Source organism: Pleuronectes platessa, chromosome 18 (assembly GCF_947347685.1).
Source record: "Pleuronectes platessa chromosome 18, fPlePla1.1, whole genome shotgun sequence".
In the NCBI taxonomy this organism is placed as follows: Eukaryota; Metazoa; Chordata; class Actinopteri; order Pleuronectiformes; family Pleuronectidae; genus Pleuronectes; species Pleuronectes platessa.
In genome coordinates this window covers 19655948-19680705 of record NC_070643.1, presented here as the reverse complement: position 1 = coordinate 19680705, position 24758 = coordinate 19655948, and the positions used below count along the sequence as shown (strand labels likewise).

Sequence of the window (24758 nt, the reverse complement as noted above, 5' to 3'; positions counted from 1 at the left end):
ATTTACTTTATAAATGTTTGAATACTGTTTATAAATGTTAAATACTTAAAGTAAAGCCAGTTTTACTTTTTTGGATTATAAATACTCAAATCAAACTGGAACTGCTATTGAACCATCAATCAATCAAATTTTCAAATTTTCACAAGTTAGTGTCGGACATTAATTTAGTATTTTTTTAATAAATTCAAATTTAGGGAACAGATATCGATGAGTGTGTGAAATTCGGTGCAGCTTGGTTGAATCTCAGTGGAGTTGGTGGTCTGTGCTCTTCTGAGTGACTTTCCAGTAGCTTGTGTTTTTCTTGTACTTGTGTGTTTGGGATGTGAGAGAAGCAGCTTTTGTTCACTGTGACATTAAATATGTAGAACTACTGCAACTTTTACACCTTTAAGTTCTTAATCAGATCAGTTTTCACCTCACACTGCTGCAGACAGAGTTGTTCACCAGTAGAAGAGGATAAAACCAGTGTGTTAAACCTGATGGTGCTTCTTCTTACGTCGTCCCCTGATGAATAGAAGGAGGTGCTGCACAGCTGCTGCCTCTTATTCACCGATGGAAGATTCCTGGAAACACAAGCAGCCTCCAAAGTGGATGTTAATCTAATAGTTTCCCTCCAGCATCACTTGTAATAAGCTGTGGAAACAGAGCCCTGCTTCATTTCCCTAAAGCACATACTCAGAGTGCTGCTGCGGAAAATGGACCTTTGTGTGTGTGCATGTGTGTTGGTGTGCACTTGTGTGTGTGTGTGTGCAAAGTGGAAAAATCTTAGAGCTGCAGCTCGGAGGCCCCCAATCAGAGACTGGTTTGCAGAGTTTCCACTGGGCCGGGGAACAGATTGTGCCACAGTGAGGAGGAGGATTTTATGTTTTAACTCAGGACAGGATAGAAAACCAGTGGAGGAGCATTAGACTCTTTAGTGTTTGTGTTTTGTTTGAAATCTGTGTGTAGCTGGTGCTGGGAAGTCGTGCAAGATTTGTTGCTGCATTTGTGTTTGTCTCTGCTGCACTTGCAAGGGTTGGCCTCTAGGTGTCTCTGTTCGCTTTGCTATAGACTCCCCTTCTGGCAGCCCTGAGGGAGGAGGAGGAGGAGGTGGAGGATGAGGAGGAGGAGGAGGAGGAGGAAGAAGAGATGGATGAGTCACCTTCTGAATGGGGTGGTCCTCTGAGAGCTCTTTACTCACTCTCTTCTTCTGGGTGCAAAACAAAAACAAATCAAATCCTTTTTTAATCAAGTTCCACTCGTTTGGAGGCAAGTGGGGATTTTGTTTTTGTAATGAAGTGGCGTCGTTGTGACGATGAGAGCATCGCGAGGTCGTCTCCTGAGGATCGAAGGGAAATCATTTTCTGCTGTGAAGCACTAAGTGAGCTGTTGACAGAAACCTGTGAAATCAGAATTCTTCCTCCGGCTGAGGTCCATGGAAAATGGAAGCAGAAATGTAAAGTTATGTAAAAGGGGGTTGAATTCCTACCAGTTGAGGCAATGGCTCCATCCACAGCTGAACTCTCCAAACAACACAGTTTACAGCCCCAGTTTACTTTTAGTTTCCGTTTGATGGTTGGTTTGTTCCTCAGAAGGATTACGCAAAAAAAAAAAATGATTGAACAGATTTCTACAGAACTTGGTGGAAAGATGGGACACGGGCCAAGAGAGAAGCCATGAAGTCTCAGCTCAGATCTGAACAAAGGGGGAAGATCCAGGAATATCTTTATTATGTTCTTTTATGGGCATGTAGTGAATTTCCTAGATATTGATGACAAAAAATCTGAGGTATTTAATGAGAGTCACAGGACAGACTTCCATGGAACTTGGAGGATGGAGTTAAAGTGAGTCAGAGAAGAAGAACCAATTCAACTTGGTGCAGATCCAAATCAGGGGGCGGATCCAGGAATTTTGTTTCACTTTCTTTATCAAAGAATAATTCGTGGATCTTGATGAGAGACACATCCAGATTAGTGATTTCAATGTGGTTTCATCAGGGGCCTTGTCGGGGGTAAGGTTTCATAGAGGGTTGGGATTTTATTCAGCCTCTGCATCATAACAAATTGAGCTGGAAACCTGTAACTATACTTATAAGTTGCTGAGATCCTGTAGATTCAGTAGAGAATCAACAGTTCATATGTATCTTCAATAGTTTTACCTTAAAATCAAAACCCACCTTTAGTCATTCGTGATGTTTCTAATGTGAAACTTTCAAAATACAGTGACACCACTTTATTGTTTGTAAACAAATTTTTACTGATACAGTTAAGAATATTGATACAGAAATGTAAAGCTACTATAATGCACATACCTATGGACTTATGAATCATAATGGGCACTAGATGGATTATAATAAATAGTTGAACACAACATCTGTACACAGAAAAACATTGCCCCATAATCCATAGAAATGTACATATACCAGTACAACATTTATAATTCCATATATTTACGAGTGACATCCTCCAAAATAAAATTGATATTCTCCATCGTTAGGCCTTTTTTTACTTCTATATTTTTGAAATAAACACAAGCAACTACTGAATTTATGAGGAATTATGTACAGGTTCCTAAACAAGAAACTCCATAAAGGCACAATTGTCTATACAACATGTACAAAAAAAAGAAAATGTGTGGAGCTGACAAAAAACAGTAAAAATAAAACGATTGGTCATCATAACAATTTTCATGTGATTGCACATACAATATGAATGTCAGCATCTGTGCTTTGAAAGGTGATTCGTCGAGAGACAAACCCCTGAAAAGTGTTTTCAGTCTTACAAAGTGACGAGAATTACAAAAAGAGAACAAGAAGAGCTTTTTTCCACTTGGGTTTTTTTTTTTCTTCAGGTGGCGATGACCAGTCTGTCCTCGTCCTCACTGGACACCTCGTTATAGTCATCGCTTACCGTCTGCCAGCTGGACACTGGCGGTGGCGGTCGGGGGGGTGCAGGATTGCTAGCGCCCTCAGCCGGTGACTCCTTGGCGGCGTCGGCTCGGCTCACAGGAGCAGGCGGCGGAGGCTGCTGTGGAGGTTTCTCCCTGTCCTCCCTCTCGACTGTCTGTACCGGCTCTGCTCTGCTGAGGCCTCCGGGGCTCGCCCTGCTGCCTGCGGTCAGTCCCGGGGAGCTGCCGACCCTCACGGGAGCGGGCGGTGAAGCGGCCATGCAGCTCCGCGAAGAACCAAGCCCGTGTTCGCTTTGAGATGGCTGTGCTCCCGGAGCTTCGGGGCTGCCCTGCCTCTCGGAGGGACCGGGCAGAGGACTGAGACGGGAGAGCGGGCTGAGGGAAGGAATGATGGCAGGCAGGGAGATGTTCACTATCTGCAGACCTGGGACATGTGTCTGGAGGCCAGTGCTGCTTTGGGAGGTGGGGTTGGCAGCTAAGACCTGCAGCCCGAGGGTGGCGTTGAGGGTGAGCCCTTGCTGGGGCAGCAGCTGGGTGGATGTCAGGCCTGTGCTGGTCAGCCCCATGAGTTTAAGTGTCTCCAGACCCACCGGTTGTATCGTTTGAGCCTGCAGGCCAGCGACCTGCCCGAGGGGGAAGCAGGGGACGACGCTGCTGATCGGCTCCTGGACCACGAGCGGCTGGGTGTGCAAGCCCTCCGGATGGGGTGGAGTGTGGGGAGCTGGTAACGGACTCGTGTTCCTGTGGATGACGCTCACTGCTGGGAAGGTGAGCTGGACGGGGCCCGCCTGGAGCGGTACGAAGGTGGAGTAAGCTGCCAGGCCGGCGGGCACCAGCTGGATCCCCCCGATCGGGACCATGCTGTAGGAGGAGCGAGCCGGCTGCTGGGAGTGCAGGGGCAGGTGACTGAACAGGTGGGTCTGGGTCCCTGCTCCCAGTGTTTGGCAAAGACCCTGCGGTGGAAAGAGCTCAGGGCCGTGAGACGCGTAGCAGGAGGTCTGAGTGCCCCGGTCCACTGGTATGCCCGGGTAACTGGTCACCACAGCGGGAGGGGGAGCGGGGGCGTCCTTTAAAAAGACAGAAACAGACAATTCAATCTTATGTCTAGACTCAACTGTGGCACAATCTTACAAGATGTAAAGAGATTAAAGTATTATCGGGCCGACACTTAGTATTCTTAGTAAGCTGATTACATTTCCAATACTAACGGCCCCCCCCCCCCCACCGTCGAGAAGATTTTTGAAGCATTTTTGAATAAAAAAAGTGGCAGCCCTAAGATTTAATGATATTTGGATTGATCCACTAATCAGAACCTAATGAGACTAATCACCTTGTTGCAGAGCATTGACAGGAGCTTTGTGAAAGTGCCTCGCATGCAGGATTCAAAGGGAAGGTGTAGGAAAGAAGGGAGGCGGGCAGAGAGGGGGGGTGGAGCGACACACAATGAGAATACATGGCTCTCACCTGGCCGAGCATGGAGCCCTTTCCTGGCACTGGGGGACTAGGGGGCACGTCAAAGTCAGGGTAGTCGATGGACATCTGCCTGCATGGTGACACTGGGCTCATCATGTGCACTGACTCGGTGTCTGAGGTGTAGGACTCTGACGTAGTGGCAACAGGCGGAGGTGGAGAGGTGGGGAGGGGCAGCGAGCTGCAGCAGGACCCAGAGATGGAGATCTGCTTGCTGAGGGACACGGGGCTCATCATGGGGACGGACTCGGAGTCTGATGTGTGGGAATCAGCAGCTGGAGGCAGGGACAGAGGGAAGCACACTGAGCTGATGGACATCTGGGCGAGGAGGGCGCTAGGCGGGACCTCCACCTCCTTGGAAGGGATGTGCTGTGGACTGGCGGAGACAGACGGGTTGGTGGACAGGCCCGACTCCGCCTGGCTGTCCTCCTCTTCCTCCTCGTCGTTCTCCTCATCGTCGGGGCCGTCGGAGTCATCGCCGTCCGAGTCCTGGCGGTCGGCACTGCTCACCTGACTGCGGTCTCCTGCACATGAGAAAACAAGTCAGACTCCTTCGTTATCGTCTATTATTGGTTTCATACAGTGAGGAAATCCAGCAGTCAACACACAGCTCAGTGTTTTGTGCTGCTGCAGTAATAGTGTGTAGCGCCCTGGACCGACACACACACCCCGGAGCTCCATCACAGACAGAGGAGGAAAAACAAATATGCTCTTAGAGACTGGGACCATAGAGCGCTTTCAGGCCGCTTCTCGCTCTCTCCATCTTTTTTTTTTTCTTCTAAAATTAGACGCAGCAATTTCCTCTTTCCAAATGCTGTGAACGCTGCCCACATGTGCTTCGAGTTAACAGAGGAAGAAGCTGCATTTAGAATTTTTTAATTAGACCGTGGCGAAGCTATTGATCGACACAGCAACCGAGCACCAGCAGGAACAATCCTGGGTTTTGTTACGTTTATCGTGGTGTTAACTTTTAAGAAACAAGGGAAACTCTTGTTGTTTGAAACCAAAGCAGATAAGCAGTTAATAAGATGTGTTAAGTCACTTTTAAACCTGGAGTGATTCACTGTAATTAAAAACCATGATGAGCGATCCTTCTATATTTCCCTGTGGACAAACTTACCTGAATCCTCTGCATCCAGATCGTCTATGAGACCCGCAGGCACCCCCATCTCCATGCACTTCTTACTGTGGGCCTTGGATTTCATGTGCTTGGTCAGATTTCCTGCAGAAACAGAGGCAGTGAGGTCTTGCGGGGGGGTAGAGCTCGAACAATAGCACAGGAGTTTTTTTTTTTTTATGTAAGTGAATGTGGTCGCTGGGCAAACTGTACGTAAAAGGGGGGGTGAGTAACTGATGAAGACATTTTTAAATGAACGTGGGCTGCTCTGACACCGAGTGCTGCTCTGCAGTGTCGCGTGGGCAGGCGAGTTCGATAAAGAGCGGTGAATCATCCTGTCTTGGTTGAAGAGACGGTTAAACAACGTATTTTCATTTCATAACTTCTAAGAGGACAAAGTGAACTGCAGCAGATCAAGTTCATCTACATGATACAGTTTCAAAATGTGCATTTAAGTGAAAGCAAATGGTTTTGTCTGATCGGTGATTTTCCAAATATAATTTTTCTAAAAACTTCTGGTAGTATTTGCATCATGGTGTAAAGTACGTGTGTCATAATAAATCTAGAAATTCAATACAACATGAAATGCAGAATATTCAAATCATAACTTTCTTCTGTTCCTGATGTCAGAACTAAAAGACATCTTTATTAATTACGTCCCAAGGTGCTGGAACAATTTCCCCGAAAGTCATACTGGCTCTAAATATATTGTCATTTTAAAAATATACCTTGAGACACACTTTTTAATATCACTCTTCTCCTGGTGTGTTTAAGTGGGTTCATTTGTGTCTTATCCTGCTGTCTTAATTTTGTTTAATTTATATAATATACAGTTTTTTTAACCTGCATTTTATATTCACTTCCTTTCTTCTTGTAAATGTTTTAACGGCTTTTATGTGAAGCACTTTTTGTTGCATTTGCACAGCACAAAGAAAACAAGTTGATAAATCAATCAAGTCTTGGAAAAAAACTGTTTCTGATGTAAAAATAGTGCATCTATAGGTAAAATAACATCCATCATATCATATGAGACACAGTGTGTTTGTACACAAGGACATGAGCAGTGGCTTCGGACTTAAAGCTGTGAACACGGATCATGTTCTGTGTTCTAACCTTTTGTCTTGAAGGAGAAGTTGCAGTGGACACAGTGGTACGGCCGCACATCAGAGTGGGTGCGGATGTGTTTGCGCAGCATGCTGGGCTTTTTACAGCGGATCCCACATTCCTCACAGATGTATTTACCACGTCCGCGCCCACGTACGTAAACATACTCTTCATTAGACTTGAATCTGTGGGGTTGCAAATCAGCCAAGAGGGACATTTAGGACAGAACAGAAATATATAAACCACATAAAGCTTTCTGATGGTAGTGTAATAGAAAATGTCTTCATTGCTGTGAAACATACCCGCCGTCAAATATTTTGACCCGTCTTGGCTCCGTTTTAGGCACCAGGTCTTTGTCCGAGTCGTTGCTGGTTTGACTCTCTGGTTGCGCTTTCCCTCTGGGTGACACGGACCTCTGGGTGATTGGCAGCTGCAGCGAGAAGAAACGTGATGCATTCATTGATCTGATCAGAACTCGAGGCACGGATATAGATAGATATATAAATGAAACTTTTTAAACGTTGAGAAATGTGGTTCTTACCCTGGGCATGACTTCTTTCAGCTTGGCAGAGTAAGACAGGGCATCTAGTTTTCCGTTGGTTCTTATGGCCGAGGTGTAGTGTATTTTCTTGGAGGTCTGCTTGGAGTCAAACAGAGACATGACCACCTTGGTGGGCAACCCGAGTGGGTTAGGGTTGTTGGGGCTGACAGTCCAGGCTGCATATGCTGAAGTCTTCAGGTCAGTCTGCTGAACATGGAGAGGTTTCCTCTTCATCAGGAAACACCATGTGAATGTGGTGGCAGTCTTCAGGCTTGGGAAAGACAGGCGGTGACTGTCCTTCGTGTTGACCACAGACACAGAGGTGGTCAGTTTCCCCTGACTACCATGGAAACTGGAAGGTTTAATAGGTGACTTGGCAGGAGTCCACCTCTGATCCTCAGCTTTCTCTTGGGGCCTCAGGGCATCATTAGCTGGAGTGCAGATGACCTGGCTACCAGGTGTAGCATTCACGGCAGCGACTGCCTCATGAATAACTGTGCTCGTGTCTTTGTCCAGCCCGGTACTGTCAGGTGACATGGGCTTGACGTCATCAGTTGCCTCCGAGTCCTTCACCCCGTCTGTTTTAACCTGGGGCAGAGGTGGAGCCTCAGTTTCAATGGGACTGTCCACTGGTTCCGTCGTGCACACCTGCCTCACAAGTGTAAACTTCCGCTGCCGCGTTACCTCAGACATCTTGGAATTAAGATAATTGACGGACCTGCCATCAGTGAGACAGGCCACGCCGTGCTCATCCTTAGCCCGTTTCTGGTGCTTCTCCATGTAGATGTCCAAGCTGTTGGCGGGCGACAGCATTCGTTTACTTGAAGCAGTGGGTTCCTGCTGAGGGCACAGAGTCACTGACGCTAATTTCTGAGTGCAATGTAAAGACCCAAGAGAAGGAGCTCGCTCTCCGATGTGGTTGTGAGTGTTCACGGTTTCCGTTTGAATCCTATCCTTCTTTGCAGTCGGTACAGCATGAGTATCACTGTCTACACTTTGAGTGGATGAGAGGCTAGTTTTACTGGACAGAGAGGGAGCCGGGTGCATCTGCTCATGGGTGATCAGGATCTGTGGCAGTGGTATCGCTCCTGCTTGGCTCTGATCAAAAGGGTTTCTTTGCGGTTTACCTGACAAAACTACAGTTTGCGCCTTAATCTCAGAGGCCTGATGACTGGGTTGAGCCACATATACATTTTGGATCACGTCAGGTGATTTCGAAATACTCAAAATGGGATTGGCAATTGGTATCGTTAAAAGTGGCATAGCTAGCTGAGTGCCCTGCGTGCTGGGGAATGAAAACGTTTGGCTTGCTCTCAGAGCGGAACACTGCAGTTGGTATTGGGGCACAAAAGATTTCCTTTCTTCAGAATCAGCTGGTTTGTTTTTGATATTCTCGTGAGAAACTATGATCTGGGTCAGCGGCGGTTGTATCTTTTGGCATACTTGAACCCTTGATGTTTGATGCCAAGGGTGTGGAAGGCCATGGACTTGAGCCTGTTGAGTTGGGCTTCCCAAATTAATGCTTTGCACCACGTGTTCATTATTTTGTAACGGTGCATCACCACTCTGAAGGATAAAAGGCGGAGCCATAGGGCGCCTATTGGCAATGTGAATCTGCTGGGATCTATTCTGAGTTAAAGAGCTAACGTTTGTCATTGGAGGTTTATCTAGAGGTATAACTGCTTTGCGAACAGGTTGCTGACTCTCTGGGTTTATCTTTAAAGACATCTGGCGAACTAATGGCCCCCGCCTCCTTTCAATAAGTGGCACCTGGGAAACGTGGGAGATATTTCCACCTCTTGGCTGACCAACGGGTGACAGAGATCTGCTGGGCGATACATTGCCACAGTCAAAAGACTTGCTGCGATAGTCACATGAAATCTCCACAGAGGGCTGAGTACAAGTGATCTGTTCAGATACAGCACGCCTCATCATTCCAGGCACACCGAGAGTATTGAAGGCTGTTGGCAAACCTTGAGGCTCAGGAACTTTGCCAACACACTCCCCTCTAGATGGACTCTCTGACCTAGATGTCTCATCTCTGTCGAAAGACGCTGTGATGCTGGAACAACGAGAGAGACTACTGTCCCTGCTGAGGCTTCGTGAGAGGCTGGACTCAAAACTGGATTCACCTGAGGATTGTTCCATTTGAGCAAGACGAATTCTCTTCTTTTTCGGCGGCAGTTTCTCTGCCGGTAACTTTGACAAACTCTCGCTTCTCTGCGGCCAGTTGAACTGTTCTGCAGGTTTATCTGCTGGTTCAGATATTTGTGTCTCGTGCTCTCTGTCAGGCTCCTCTGTGACAAAAATCTCAGGAACCTGAATGTTGTTTTGACGAACCAAACGCGACTGATGAACAGGAGTGGTGTTTTCACTACCTGGTGCTCCTGTGCAATCAGTGCATTGCTCCTTCATTTGTTTTCCATAGTCAGTACTCTTGGGTTTGCATGTTTCTTCATGGTAGCCGTCAGCTGAGACATTTGCTATTGCGTCTGGTTTGGGTTTGTTCGGGGGATCCTTCTCCATAATATCAACAGGAGAGGCCCTGTCAATAGATTCTGTCTCAAACGAATTGGGTCTGCTGAGAGAGTTGGTGTGTCTAATGACTGACGTACCGCTGCCTTGCCTTTGCAGATCTCCTTTAGTGGAAGTGCTGATCTGGGTCTCTCGTATTGGTGATAGTCTGGAGTCTGGAGTATTTATACCTCTTGCTACGAGCTGAATCTGAGGTAGCTTTGGCTGATTAATTTTGGGCTGTACGTCTATTACAGCATGCTGAGAAAAGGTCAGACTTGCCGGAGCTGTTGGTGGCTCAAAGGTAACAGAACAAGGGGGAATGGTCTCGGTTGGAGATTGATCATCCTCATCCCCAACACTTTTCATTTTCCTTCTTTTTCTAATAGATGTCTGTTGATCGAGTATTCCTGGAACACCAGTCCATCTGGGGACTAAGGGCTGCTGTACGTTAACGTGAAAAACATCCTGATCCGTTTCTTTGACAGCTTGTGGCTTGTTTTTTGGGCCATGAAGCTCAGAGCAGTAGAATTTCTTGTGAGTTTCAAAATTCTCTAACTTTCGGTAGCGGTTACGACAGGTTTCACACTCGTACATTGTGCCTTTGTTCTGTAGAGGCTTTCTGTTTCTGTCCTGGTTATGCTCGAAAGATCTGCTCCTTGGCATCACTTCAGCGGAACTGCTTTGACCGTGATAGCCGTCATCCATGGAGCGAACAGTAGGGAGGCCGTGTCCTTCACTTGTGGTAAAGTCTTCCACAGCGGCTTGTCTGACTAATGTACGAGAATGTATTGCTGGATTTGGGGTTGACGGGACTGAGGAAAATACATCATCACTGAACGAACTAATCTTTTCATCAAATGACTGACAAATTCGCAAAGGGTGAGGAAGGGGAGCAACATTAAGAGGAAGAGCCGAGTGTCCAGGGGTCGTAGGCATAGAGTTACTCCTCGTGATTGGCAAACAATCCATTGGTGGGTATTGAGAAGGTACAGAGAGAAGAAACACTGGCTTAGATTTATCTGTGGGGGTGAATGGGGACTTGGGGATGTCTGAACTGGAACTTGACCTTCTTCCCATTGGTTTAAGATCGAACTGAAAAGAGTCTTTAAATATGTATGATTTAGGGGAGTCTATACTACCTCTCCTTGACAGGGACGTCCTTCTTGGCTTGACACTGTCCAGCTGTTTGTTGTCCACTACTGCCTCATTGTCAGATATTAACTTTGAAATTCGTTCCTCCAGAGAAAGTGCTTTGGCTTCTAGCGGTGGACGCATCTGTCCAACTGTGGCCCGTGGCTTCTGCTCAGCTGCTACATGCATCACTGTGGCAGCCACAGGGGGGATATTTGGAAGAATGTTCTTGGCAATGTCGATATCTACCGGTGGAGTTATCTTCACGAAAGGACTCGGTGGACTCATGGCCTGGTCAGCACTTTCCGAGCGTGAAAAGTACCCAGAATCTGTACTTCCCAGACTGCGGGGGCTGAGTAGACACTTGGCTTGTTGCTGTTGAGAAAAGTCTGTTGCTTGCTGCCTCTGAAGCTGAGCGTGTCCACCCAACAGTGGAGACTTGCACTGCTGGTCTTCATCTTCACTCACAGTATCTAGTGAGGGATTCGCACCGTCCACCTCTTTCAGAGACGACAGGACGGTGATGCTGGATCTCAGATTGGCAGTCTGGAAGTCTCGTTGCCGTTGTGCAGCAGCTTGCTCAGGTGCTGCACCTGTAACTCTTGGACTGTCTGCCCTCAGAGGGGAGACGTTTACTGGATATACGACAACTTTTGGAAGTGCAGCAGTAACTTTGGGTTCATGAGCCCTCTGGCCATGTGCTGGTTTGACAGAGTCGAACACACCTGGTGAATCCACTACCCCTTGGCTGGCTTGGTTTGTACCTGCATTCTGTAAACTAGTTTCAGACAAAGCTGCCACAAAGCCCTGTGATGAGTCAGGGTCCAAGTCCGCAGTGCTACCTTCCTCATCACTGTCACCGCTCTCCTCCGGATCTGAATGTGTCCCGAGGGCTTTGTCCGATTCTTGAGATAATGATCCCCCTCCAGATTCAGAGCGAGCAATGAGACCCAGTTTAATAGCATGAGCATGTGACTTCTTGTGCTTGTACAGGTTGCTCTTGGTTTTGAATGAGAAACCACAAGTAACACAGGGATATGGTCTTTCTCCTGTGTGGGACCTGATGTGTTTGAGCAGCACACTGGGCTTTGCACATGCTCGGCTGCAGTATTCACACACGTATTTTCCTGGCTTTTTAGCCTTTTGGTCCTTGGAAACCTGCTCAGCACCATAGTTCATTACAGTGGCCATCTGAACATGGTTGCTGCATGGCGTAACTGGGACCTGAATGGTGCTGGGCACACTTGCAGTGATGGACTGGCATGTGTGCACAACAGGTGGTTGGCTTTGTGGCAAAGCGTTGGAACCCGAGGGAACAGGTGCATGAGTTATGGTGGATGGTCCAGAATTGAAGCTCATGTGCAAGGCAGGCTTTTCAGGATTCGAAGATACATGCATAAATTGTGATGAAACCAGTGGAGACGACTGCATTGGTATACCCTGTGTGGATGTCTGCACATTCCTCTGCAGCGGTGCCGCAATGCCAATAACGTTGCCTTGTTTGTCAATATAATAAGTCTGCAAATGAGAGGTTTGGTTCTGGAGACCGACATTGACAGCTGGCATTGTATTTAATTCACCGCTGCATTGAGCATGAAGGCTGGAAGCTGGTTTTCCAATGGCTGTGACCTGCAAGGCATTATTCCTCTCAGCCAGCGAACTGAAGTCAGGCTCCATGGCCTTAAGTAGAACATCAAGTGGAGCACTGCTGTGGTAAGGGTCTCCCTCGAAGCTGGGCTCCTCGCTCTTGACGTCTTTGGCCTGCGACACCTCGGCAGCAATCAAAGAGCCTTCCTCAAAATCAGTGGTCTCAAGCGACGGCGCCCTCTGAGATGTTTCTTCCTCCTTCAGCCTTTCAGCATCAGCTGAAGAAGACCCCTCCCCAGGGGATGCTGCAACTGGTGGGGCATCATGTTGGTCTCTTACACCACCGGGTGATGTGGAAGGATTGTGGGAAGGACTGTTTGAGGAGGAGGAGCAGGACGGTGTAGTTTCCTTCGATGACGCTCCGTGAAGCACAGTTTCGGATGCTTTCGACTGCAGGGGCTTCTTCACCGGAGATTTCGGGATTTTCTTGAGCTGATTCTCTGCAACAACCTTTTTCCTCTTCAGGCCTTTTATGTTATCTGCATTTCTGCGACTGCTCTCAGATATTCCTGTGGACAAAGACACAACTATGAGAAAAGCAGAATTGCAGAATGACACCATCACTTTTACCAAATGTTCCCAGCGTTCAACCACATGTGCAGGATGACCACATACGTCCCAGCTGAGAAAATAAACTCTATTTCCTCTGCTGTACAGTCGCATTTTCCCATTGGCGCATTATTTTTGCATCACTAATTAAATAAAAACTTTGTTTAGAGTTCAGATAATCCTGATTTGTTTTATTATATATAAGGATCCACTGTTTCAGGCAATCGGTTTTAGTTTGGTGAATATTTCCAAATTTATAAAATGGTGGATAAGAGAGAACCCTTTATCTTATCATGATACTAGAGTATTTTTGACTTGTCCGTTATATAACTGTCATTTAAACATTAATTGTGTTAAAGTATATTTTCTTTCCTAGTTTGCATCAACAGTTTAGAACATAATAGGATTTACTTCCTTAACAAGACATGTATGGTAGAGTTTAGTCTGAGCTAAGATAAATTGTTTCAGCTATAATCATCTGCGAGTGGCATCACCATCACTACCATCTGACATCAGACACACCCGTTGCAAAGGTTGCTTGAAATAAATTTAAACACTTCTTCAACATTTCCTCACCCCGGATTTAGACACTTTTTTTTTACAGTTTATTTATTTCCTGTGTGACTAATATGGCCGCAGCCCCCCCCCGCTTCATTACTTACATAAGTGAACGAGTTCTTTCTTCTCAGATATGTTGATCTACGGAGGCTTGGCTGATCAGAGGATGTGTGAAACAAACACATCTCACAGTTATGAGAAGCTGAATGTGCATGTCGTCAACACTGCATTCCAGTAATAATGCAGTTCTGCTTTTAAAAGGGCTACACCCATACCACGGTGTTCCATAAATGACTCAGGCCAGTGGTTTTAAAAAGGACATGTTGCATAATGCTGGCAGTGACCTGTCACGGTTTCCTGGCTTGTGAAGGTATTTCCCAACATGAGGTCAGGGTTCCTTCACAAGCTCTGACCTCATCTCGTCTTTACATAGGTTAATCCATTCATCAGGCCAACATGCAGCCGGTGATCCTTCAGAGCCGACACAACGGGTTCTGGTAAACAAACCCTCTGATCTGTCTCAAATAAGCCGCTCTAATGAGACGTTGAAAGACACGGGAAAGGGATTTGTTCTTCCAGCCCACCGCTCAGACAAATGTGCAAAAAAGAGATTCCGTGACTTCACAAATCTTCCACCTTAAAAACTGCTTCATAAACAAACAACATTTCTCAATCTCTTTATTTATTTATGAGAAAAATCTGCCTCGGCTATTTCCAGACACAATAAAATCCCACATTTTAAATTCCATATTTTCCATCTGTATTAATGATTCTTTATATATTTCTTAATATTCCTTTCCTCTGTGATCCAGTGAAACTCCTCCTGGCAGAATGAACTTCTTTTAAAAAAGGTGGTTGTAACAGTGATTAGCCTTGATTGACGGGCGGGGACATGAAGACCTTTAAAAGTACTTTGAGATATTTTTAATTGTACTGTGTTTCCATTGGGTGTCTCCACCCAGGCTCATTTACAATGGCTGGAGCTGGGTGGTATTTAAAAGGACAATGTCTAAGTGACGCGGTGAGTTCAGATGATTTATTCTCAGGCACAGTTTGAACAGACACAGTGAAGCAATCCCAGTTCAACCGAACTGGCTTCTCTATTTAAATAAAGTTACACAGCCAACTTAACAAAAGAAATTCCCGTCCTATGTGTAATAAGGTTTTTACTGTAGTGATACTGCACAACAGAGTTTCCACTGGTTGTAAACAAGCACCAAATTAAAATGTGTCTCTTATTTTTCATGTGTCACAAATTGATATTAAAAACACTATTTTAATACCATGGCTGTTGTAAATGTGCAATCAGAACTGTAGATGCAAAATAAATTATTTTTATTGCAAATGAGAATATTTCAGGGACACCTTCTTGGAATAATTTCACACAGCCCATTTTATACTTTGTTATTGGAAAGAAAAAGCGTAAGAGAAATTACCAGATACCAGAAATGCATTAAAATTATTTTCACTGTGTCAAGCGCAATTACTCATATGTTACAGTAATTCTAACGGACAAATCTGGAAATATTATATTTATACTAATTAAATTAAGTAAAATTATGATAAATCTAAAATCGCAGCCATACACAAAGAGACTATATAATACATGTTTGTGAGACGCAAAAAAAATCGGTTTTACGGTGAATCTTTCATTCATTAATGAAAAAACAAAAACAGGTGATATATGAGCAATGACCAAAATAGTTTTTACAAAATCTAGAAATTTGTAAGAAAGATAAATGAAAGTGAAAGAGAAAAACTTTCCATATTTCATCTTGAAAATTTAATCTAAACTCCTTCCATTAAATGTTGATAAAGCTCTTACCTTTCTGTGAGCCTTTGGGCTCTTTCAGCTCTTTCTGTGCCTCCTCGATTTTATCTGAAAGACACAAACAGAAAACATATTGAGCGGCGCTGCACAGACACCCACATCCACACACACACACACACACACACACACACACACACACACACACACACACACACACACACACACAGAGAGACACACACTCCGTCTCCACAGCGAAGGCAGTGCACAACGTAACTAATGATACTGGGGATGCTTCCCACACAGCTGCAGCAGCACGAAGCTCCTCCAAATGAGAAACAGATATTCTTCCACAGCCCAGAGAGTGAACTGTTCCAGTGTGGAAACTAGTGTAATCATGAGGGATGAGGTGTGTGTGTGTGTGTCTGTGTGTGTGTGTGTGTGTGTGTGTGCACCATAACACAACCATACAAGCGTCACCAGCACGAGTAAGTATAATGTGTAGGTTAAGTTTGCAAACAAGTCGATAAAGGGGGATTTATTCTCATAATATCACAGCGAGATCTCACCCACAGATTGATTTACATATTCAAATGCTGTTTACCCCCCCGAGGGAAGAGAGAGTCGCTGCTCTGCGACCTTCTGTACGTCACAGTCATTACCCACAATCCAGCAGGTGAGGAACCTGTTTCTGTACCAGCCATATGGACGTGTGGGAGGTGGCACGGAGCCGACTGCGTGTTACTGTAATCAATATTAATTATATACGCGGGTTCAATGCGCTGTGAATGGCTGACACACAGGGGGATGGAGGGGGAGAGAGAGGAGGTAAGCATCGTTAAGGTGTAATTACATCTCCATTACTTCTCTCTCGTTTTTTAAAAGGATAAATCAGAGTCCATCAGATGAACTGCAAAGCGACAGGTTTATGAAAAATGATAATACAAAAGTGCGGGTGAGGATTTTAAAATGTAAACTCTCATCCAACTGTTTGTTTTTTCTTTTAGTTTGAGGAAATCTGAGGCACCAGCAGCAGTTTTTAATTTTAATTCTTCCCATTTATGTGAAGCTTGTTCTGGCCGTGCTCAAGACATTTGGGTTATTACCTCCATCAAGGAGTTTATGTTTGTTTGTCTGAAAAACTACTGAACCAATTTCCATACAATTTTGTGGAGTGACCCAAGAGTGACCCGGAAAAACGGGCGGATCCAGGAAATTGTTCATATCTTGTTAAGCATGGCGAGATGGGGCGTGAGCCAGGGCAATGGTATGTTCTGTACTGGTTCCTCATTTAAACCGGTCTAAGTTCTGAGATGGTTACTTTGGTTAGTTCAGTAATTTGTGTTGAGTTTATCAGTGACTTCCAGGTGAATTTCAATAAAAGAAACATTTACACCTTGGTGAATATCTATTACTCAATTATTTACTCTAAATTTTACCCTATATACAATTAGTTCACCTCAGATCCGATGAATTAAAGTCTCAAGTTTGTGCAACAACCATAAGTTCCCAAATTACTGTAAATGTACCACAAATATACGACTGTGTTTTAGTTATAATTCACACTAAATTAAGTTTCTTGCTCTTGCAGGAAACAAATGAGCTGCAGTAAAGACATAAAGTCCAAAACATTACTTTATTGCATCTAAGTTTTCATCCAGTTTATCCGTCTGTTAATATGTTTTTATTCCTTGTATTGATTCTTCTATTACTTTCATTGCTACCACAGCTTTTAAATCTATTTCATTGTCTGCATTTATAATTATTGTCTTATTCTCATCATTTACTTGTCACGCTCTTTGCACTGCACCAACCTGTATGAAGGCTGCAACACAAATAAAGTTAAATTGATTAATTGAATATCTATAATTTAAAAACCACACCGAGCTTCTCTTCACAGTGCAGCCCGCAGCTCGCTCGCCCACGGAGAGGAACGAGGACTACGTCTGGCAGCCGCGTGTTTTCTTCCTCCTCCTCATGACCATGGAAACAAGATGGAATAAAAACACGTTGTGGCTTCCGTGCCCTGCACATGACATCGGAGTCCTCGAGGACCGGCGGTAACAACTCTGTCCTAGATTGCAGAAATGTTAATCGAGGGTGAAAGAGGATGTTCCTCTGCGGTTGCCAAAATTAGAGAGCGATGCCGGGAATACTCAGTGAGGGGGGGGGGGGCAGAGGAGGTCACTAGTTTATGTCATCATCATGTGAGTGCGTGTTATTGTCACACCCTTTCTCCCTCTCCCTCTCCATCCCCCCCTCTCTCTCCCTCTCTCTATATATCCCGGCCACACGCCACAGATTACATAACGTGTCCACACCCCTGCGCGGCCGTGGAGCAAAACAAAGGCGCCCTGCCAGCAGAACCACAGCAACCCAGGCACATGTGGAGCGGGGCAGGTGTTTGTTTATGTGCGGGTCTCTCTGAGGGAACACAGAGATGTGTGTGTGTGTGTGTGTGTGTGTGTGTGTGTGTGTGTGTGTGTGTGTGTGTGTGTTTGTGTTGTCGTGCATGCAAAACGACCACGTGAGCTCCCCTCGCCATCCGACCAGGGGGGAATCACATCGGCTGTGTCTTCCTGGCAGAAAGCTCTGGCACGGTGTTCCCTCCAAAACGGAGAGAGAGGATCCCAAAGCTCCCCCCCCCAGAGTCACGACTACCCCGGCTCAACCTCCGGCCTCTGTAACAAAACCAATTTGAGGTAATAAACGCTTATTTCTGCGCGGTGAGACGATTTGGAGGCAGACTCTCCTCTGAACATGTGCCTCAGTGTTTGCACAGCTTGATACATATGTCTTGTATTAGACCGCGCTGGCAAACCGAGCCGCGAGTGATTACTGCCCAACAAAAATCGTATTAGTGGTTGCGTATGGTTGGAGAGGAGAGTGTAAGCTGTTACAGATCAGATTGCCCCTCTTGCATAACAAAGCCGCAAGCAGGACCCCTCGTGCCGAATGACACCAATGAGGCCGAGCTGTGGAGCGTGGAGAAAGAACAGGAAACATCAGCTCCAGTGAGTGGAAAGGGACAAGGTGGCGTTACCCTAAAAAAACCATCCCCAGCAGGGAGTGATTACAGGCTCCCTCATAGTGGATGTCGGGGTGGCCGCGGTGGTCGAAGGGGACGGCCACAATGCTCGAACCGTCCTGTAAACCGCGGGAAAACAATAAAGAGGAAATGTACACAAACGCTGCGAGTTGCCGGTTGATGGAAACCAGAGCGCGTTGTGGAACACGACCACGAACATGGAGGGCGGGGGGGGGGAAGAGAAAACAGATGAAGTCATGAGGCTCCGGGTTTTATAAGTGTTCACAGAGAGAACGAGTCATGTGCAGGGACGTTCGAACTCCTAACCAAGATTATTGCAAAGTTCAAACTGCAGACAAGTCAAAGAGGAAGAGCACATTGTGGAGACATTTGTGTATTTAATCTTTTTGTGTGAATGTAAAAGCAACACAAACTCTGTGGCACCTGAGTTTGACCACAACACGTCTCCTGTCAGTGAAAAGCATGTGCAGCGTCTCACTGGCTTCAATAATTTAGTGAAATGTGAATCAATACACTTTGCTAATGTTACTTAAACATGCGCTGCTTCTATTACATCTACTCAAAGCACAATTATCGACTTGACCGCCCCCCCCCCGCCCCCCCCCCATCACACCATCGCTTCATAACCGTCCTTCAAACACGAGAGGGTGACAGTGAAATGCAGATGGAGGCTCGTCCTCAGTGTCTCTAAGGTGTCCGACTCGTGATCTCTGATCTATCAGGCTGGGGGGGGGGGTGCCAGAGTGTGCATTCCCCCCCCTCTCTCTCTGCTCCATCTTGGTTGAGTGGGAAATGTGATTACTTGTGCCCCCCCCTCAGGGTCAAAGTGACGTCAGAGTGCAGGGAGCGTGCTTTTGGATCCGAGCGCCCACTGGGACGTGAGCTTGCAACCAATCAGATGCTGCCGGGGGGGCGGGATAATAATCAAGAAATAGCTGTAGATCCAAACTCACACCGACTCGCCTCTGGATCACAGATGTAATAAACCCAACTGGTGTGTGGACGTGGAGCTCGGCCTGTTCAATAAATAACAACATTACATCACAGCAAAGTGGCAGCTACATCCCACAGCTGCACCCCCCCCCCCCCCCCCCCGCTACTGGATCCCCCCCCAACCCGCCCTGCCCCCCTTCCCCAGAACGCCCCCTCTGCCTGTTGCCCAACAAATAACCACCAGGCTCCGCACCCCCGCACCCCCGCCTCCCCGCGCCACCAGCTTGTGACACGTTCATGTTTTGCTCGACAGGCCGCCCTGCTGGGCCTCACCACGCCAAATGGTGGCCAGTGTGGCAGCTCCTCGTGGCAGCCATATGCCAGACGGCCCCCGGCGGCTCCAGCTTTCTCCATGAAGGATGTGCATTTCACGGGGAAGAAGCTGCGAGCGCCGAGGTGTCATCAGTATGCGCCGCACCACGCCGGCGTGCCAGCAACACGCCTGAACAATGCCAGCGGACCTCACTGTGTGGGCAGATGGGCGTCCACCAGCTGCAGCCGCTGAGACGAGAGCTGCAGCTGATCAGAGAACAGATACAGTCCCTTCATCACAACACAACGTTTGTGTGTTAGAATTAACACAAGAGAGGAGGGATAAAGAAGAGGGAGAGAGGAGAGGAGGAGAGAAGAGGAAGAGAGGAGAGGAGGAGGAGGAGGAAATAAGAGGAGAGGAAGGAGAGAGATGTGGGAAGAAAAATAGGAGAGAAGGAGTCGAAGGAGAAGGGAGGAAGAAAACAAAAGAAGAAAAGGAGAAAGAGGAGGACGAGAAGGGGAGGAAGAGGAAGTAAGAGGACGATGGGTGGAAGGAGAGGGGAAAATAGGAGAAGAGGAAGAGAACTATAGAAAAGGAGGGGGAGAGGAATAGTGTAAGGAGAGGGGAGGCTCAAGAGGACAAGAGGAGGGAAGCAATGTTGAAGGAAAGGAAGAAAAGAAGAGAAGAGATGTAAACAAAGGAAGGAGAGGAGGAGGAAGAAAAGAAGAGGAGAAAGGAAAAGGGGAAATAAAGGAAAAGAGACAAGAAGGAGAACGTGCGGATGAGGTGATGGAGGAGAGACGGAGGAAATGAAAAAGGGAGAGAGGAGAAGATGGAGAAGAAGGCGAGAGATGCCTCAGCAGGCTGAAGATGACGAGATGGGAGTCGGCAGCTGCCTCCTTCTTCTCCTCCACTGAGCGGGGGGGTGATGGGGATTATGTAACTCGAGCACCTCCACCAGCCCGCTGTACCCACCCGGCTCTGTGCAGCCACACACACATCAAACGCACCATCACATTAGCTGATGTCACTAACGAGACAAAAGCAAACAACTAAACACAGATTAAATAATTCAAGGATTAATCAGATTAACAGAAAATGAATCAGCCACGAGTCATTTGATCATTTGTTGATTGTTTAGGTGATTTCTAAGATTTTAGAAATGATATCAGGCTTTGGGAACTTTTCATAAACTCTAAACCAATAAATCAATTAATAAAGATTAAGTAAAACATAAATAATCCATTAAAATCGTGGCTAATGTAATCAGTTCTAGAGCAAAAATTCTGAAAACATCTTGTTTAGATCCTAAAATGTCACGATTCTTCTCTCGTTCTAAGGTAAATTTGATGTTTACGGGATTTGAAGTCTGAATACTTCCAGAATACTGTGATATAAATATTTTATGGACCAATAACTCGATTATATATCAGTCAGATTAATAACAAATAACCAGTAGTGGCAGATTTGGTCTTTGCGTCTTTTCTGAGCCGTGTTTTGAATGAGTTTACTCAGATGAACACAGGTTGAGAAGTTGCCAGCTGCACCAGATGTGGTTAACACAGAGGTTTTGAGCCAGAGCTTGAGCTTTATGAACTCTGATCAACACCTGAGTGGTTCTCTCATGAAATAACAGTTTTATAGAAACAGACGCAGAGTCACTCGCATGTCTCTGCTTTGACAGAGAAGCCGCCTCGCTCGGCCTTCATGTGAGAACGAAGCTGTGATCAAACACGGACACGTCCTCCTCTCAGTCACAACAGCAGCTGGGTGAAGCCCGAGCTGCAGAATTCCCTGACACCTTGTTACGGGAAGTCTGGCGATCTTATCTCCGCTCGCTTCCTTTGGCCGAGCGGAGGAGCCACGCCGGGGTTTCTGCCGCCGTCAGCAGCCGACCCATAAGGGCTCCCGTCAGCATCAGACACATTCTGTATGTTGGTGGACACGCCTGAACCAGGAGTCTGGGGGGGGGGGGGGGGGGTGGGGGGGGATGAGCCAGCCTGAAAGACTTATAGAAAAGAGAGAGAGAGAGAGCTACAGGAAGTGCTCGGATTTCGAGGATGATGATGCAGAGCTGAGGAATCCCCCATTACCCTGCAGTCAATCATCATCAGCAGGCTGGGAGTGTAAACCCGTCTCCTTCCTCACGTTCCTCTGAGAGCCGGAGAGTTTCCCTCCTCCTCGTCAAATCCACACGAGAGGAAAGCCATAGACAGAGCTATCAAGTCTCTACAGTGGCCTCAAGTGTCCATAACACTGCTTAGCTAATGAATCAATTAATGACAAATCATGTCACAATTATGTCACATAGTCGTATAAGGAGCGACGGCTGGAGCAGGAAGTGCTTCTGGCGTTTTTTAAAACAAAGCGGTGAGGTGAGTCGTGCTCCCTCCACAGCCCTGAGATCAGCTGATGACTGTTAAACATCCCACGATGGAGGGAGGCAGCGCTCGATCCTCAGAGGGAGAGAGAGAGGGGAGAGAGAGAGAGAGAGAGAGAGAGAGAGAGAGAGAGAGAGGTTGTTTATATGCGGCATGAAACAGCTGAATCGAAACTGCAGGTACGAATTAAAGGAATGTATTGAGCTTTAACTAGAGCCCTGGGCAGCCACCTTTTAATAATGTATGGCTATAAAGGGAAACACACACTCACTCACATACACTCACACACAATCAACAATGAACAATGTGGAAATGAGGATTTACCTTTCTGGGTCTCAACGATACTTAGAGGAGAAGATATTCCTCCGTCCTCACAATAACTCGTGACGAAGCTGCAAACACCCAGTCAACAAATGAAATATTGATCTCACACTCTCCCTGCTGCACACACACACACACACTCACTCACACGCACGCACTCACAAACAAACACACACTAACAGACAAAGACAGTGGTTTTGGCGCTGTATCTGTACAGTACCGCTGCCCCCGCAGGAAACTGTAGGTGGAAGAAGCTGCAGACTGAAGGCCACTGATTATTGGGACTGCGTGGGCACCCGTGTGAGAAATTGATGTAACGAGAAATCTACTGGGTGGGTAGAAGGTTTGTGTACGTGTGTGTGTGTGTGTGTGTGTGTGTGTGTGTGTGTGTGTGTGTGTGTGTGTGTGTGTGTGTGTGTGTTAGGGGGCTTGATGCAGGTAAAGATGGACGTGACTGTGATTTTACCTCTTCCATCTTTTTCAGACCAGCTTTAACCCCGGAGGTAAGAAAAACACACGACAGATATCGATCTTCTTCCCACGCAGTCGCCAATCGTGGAAGGTTTCAAACCCTGTGAAGCCTATTTTTAGGACGTATTGACTGATTTCAGTTATTCTACTCGTGGTTTTCCTCGGTGGTTCATAACAAAAGGTTTAAAAAATAGACAAATACAAACATCTAAAGCTCCAAAGTGGGTTCACACTTTCTCTGGAGCAGCAAAAAGTCTCGGCTCACCCGGACACATTTGCTTTCTCACAACCAGCCCCTACGGAGCATGAGAGGAGATTAACCAGAGTTCAGTGCATGTCTCAAAGCAGCTATAGAGAAACAGTCAGCATCTTAAATACCCACTGCAAACAAATCACAGGATGCATCAGCAATAGAGAATAAACAACTATCATAGCAGATAAATACACATAATAAAAAATACAAATTATAACTATATTCATGTCCCATCAATAGCAGGTATTTCTGTTCAGTTATAGGCTCAAATAGGGAAAGTCCGAGTCACACCACAGATCAACACGCAGACGGATGTAAAGAGAAAACATGTGATCGAGAGATTTCAGTGGTTCACGACCTGAGAGTCACAGTTTCAGCCGAGGAATCAAATTCTGCTCTTCCTCTAATTTCAGTAAAATATAGGAGATAGAAAAATACCAAACTAGAATCCATCGCAGCTCCCGTTGAACTGACCCAACAGCCGGGAAAAAAAAGGAGAATAAACACAACTGTCCAATCACAGCGTCCGTCCTCGGGCTCCACGCTCCCACTGCCCACTTGTTGGTTACTCTGGCAGCATGTTTGATTGACAGCTCGCAGACTGCTTCCTGTCACGTCTCAATCCTTCTGACGGGCGAGGGAGATGTCGCAGCAGACTTTACTAGTGTCGCTCAAAACTTCAACAGTCCAGACACATGAACACACACACACAAGTGCAGCTTAACACACACAACTGGAGCTGAACACACACACACATACACACCATTACACACACACACGTCTATGACCTTAAAGTCGGTTCAGCACAGGACAAACAGTCACTTTAAACAGAACAACACAACACATCTCTGTGTGTGTGTGTGTGTGCATGCTGCCGTGCACCTAAAGGACAAAATGCTGACTTCTTACCCGGGACTCAAGCACTCTGCGACTCCTTTGTGTGTTGTGTGCGTGCGTGTGTGTGTGTGTGTGTGTGAGACCAGGAACCAAAAGAAGCCACTTGACAAGGAGAGAACAACATGTACACACTGCATCAACACAAGCAGTCACAAGTCTGCGTTTCCAGCCTATCAGCTGTGGCCGTGCAGCGGTGCGTCGCGGGGCGTAGCCGGCGGTTTCCTCAGAATAATGTGACGAGGAGGGGAATTCCTGTAAGGCCCAGGAAGAGAGAGAGCGAGAGAGAGAGAGAGAGAGAGAGAGAGAGAGAGAGAGAGAGAGAGAGAGAGAGAGAGAGAGACAGAGAGGGGAGGGAAGACAGAGAGGGGGGGTGAGCAGGCCCGGGTGACGTCACATAAACCGGTTTTGGCGCCCTCGAGGGGATCCTTCTCCCGGCCTCCCTCCCTCCCTCCCTCCCTCCCTGTGTTTGTGTTTGGGGGGGGAGGGATTTAACTACTGGTTGCCCAACAGCTCGCTCACCGGCTGACGGAGACTCAGAGGATGACTTCATTTTTTTTTAGGTTGTTTTTCAGTTCCTTGTTGTGGGTGGTTTCAGTTTTTTTTTTTTTTTTTGGTGTGTTATTTGAAACGACGGCTTCTTCCTGACTCTCTCTTCTCTTCCCCCCCCCCCCCCCTTCAGACCTGTTTTAAAGACGAACAACAGAATCTCTTTTATCATTTTCATAATCATGTTCAGTTATTCTCTAATCTAAATCCACTTAGTTCAACATTTAAAGATCCCGTCCAGACACATTTTTAAGATGTGAATAATCACCTCCGCCTCCTCTGAAGTTGTGTTGTCATTCCATTTTG

The 24758-nt window shown here is 46.5% G+C and overlaps 1 protein-coding gene across 4 annotated transcripts in view; it reads right to left on the bottom strand.

The window, feature by feature from the left end:
* Nucleotides 1-2196: 2196 nt before the first annotated feature.
* Nucleotides 2197-24758, bottom strand: part of hivep1 (HIVEP zinc finger 1) — a 46919-nt gene continuing 24357 nt past the window's right edge. For 2 of the 4 annotated variants that reach the window (XM_053446802.1, XM_053446800.1), the window contains exons 2-8: nucleotides 15346-15399; nucleotides 7119-12922; nucleotides 6880-7007; nucleotides 6587-6762; nucleotides 5477-5578; nucleotides 4351-4880; nucleotides 2197-3953 (exon numbers count right to left, since the gene is read on the bottom strand). In XM_053446802.1, the coding sequence (XP_053302777.1) occupies nucleotides 2826-3953; nucleotides 4351-4880; nucleotides 5477-5578; nucleotides 6587-6762; nucleotides 6880-7007; nucleotides 7119-12922; nucleotides 15346-15399 (7922 nt within the window). In that variant the 3' untranslated portion in view covers nucleotides 2197-2825. Of the gene's footprint in view, nucleotides 3954-4350; nucleotides 4881-4904; nucleotides 5579-6586; nucleotides 6763-6879; nucleotides 7008-7118; nucleotides 12923-15345; nucleotides 15400-22288; nucleotides 22357-23918; nucleotides 24059-24758 lie in introns of those variants that run through there. The other 2 variants (XM_053446801.1, XM_053446803.1) reach the window with 2 other exon arrangements.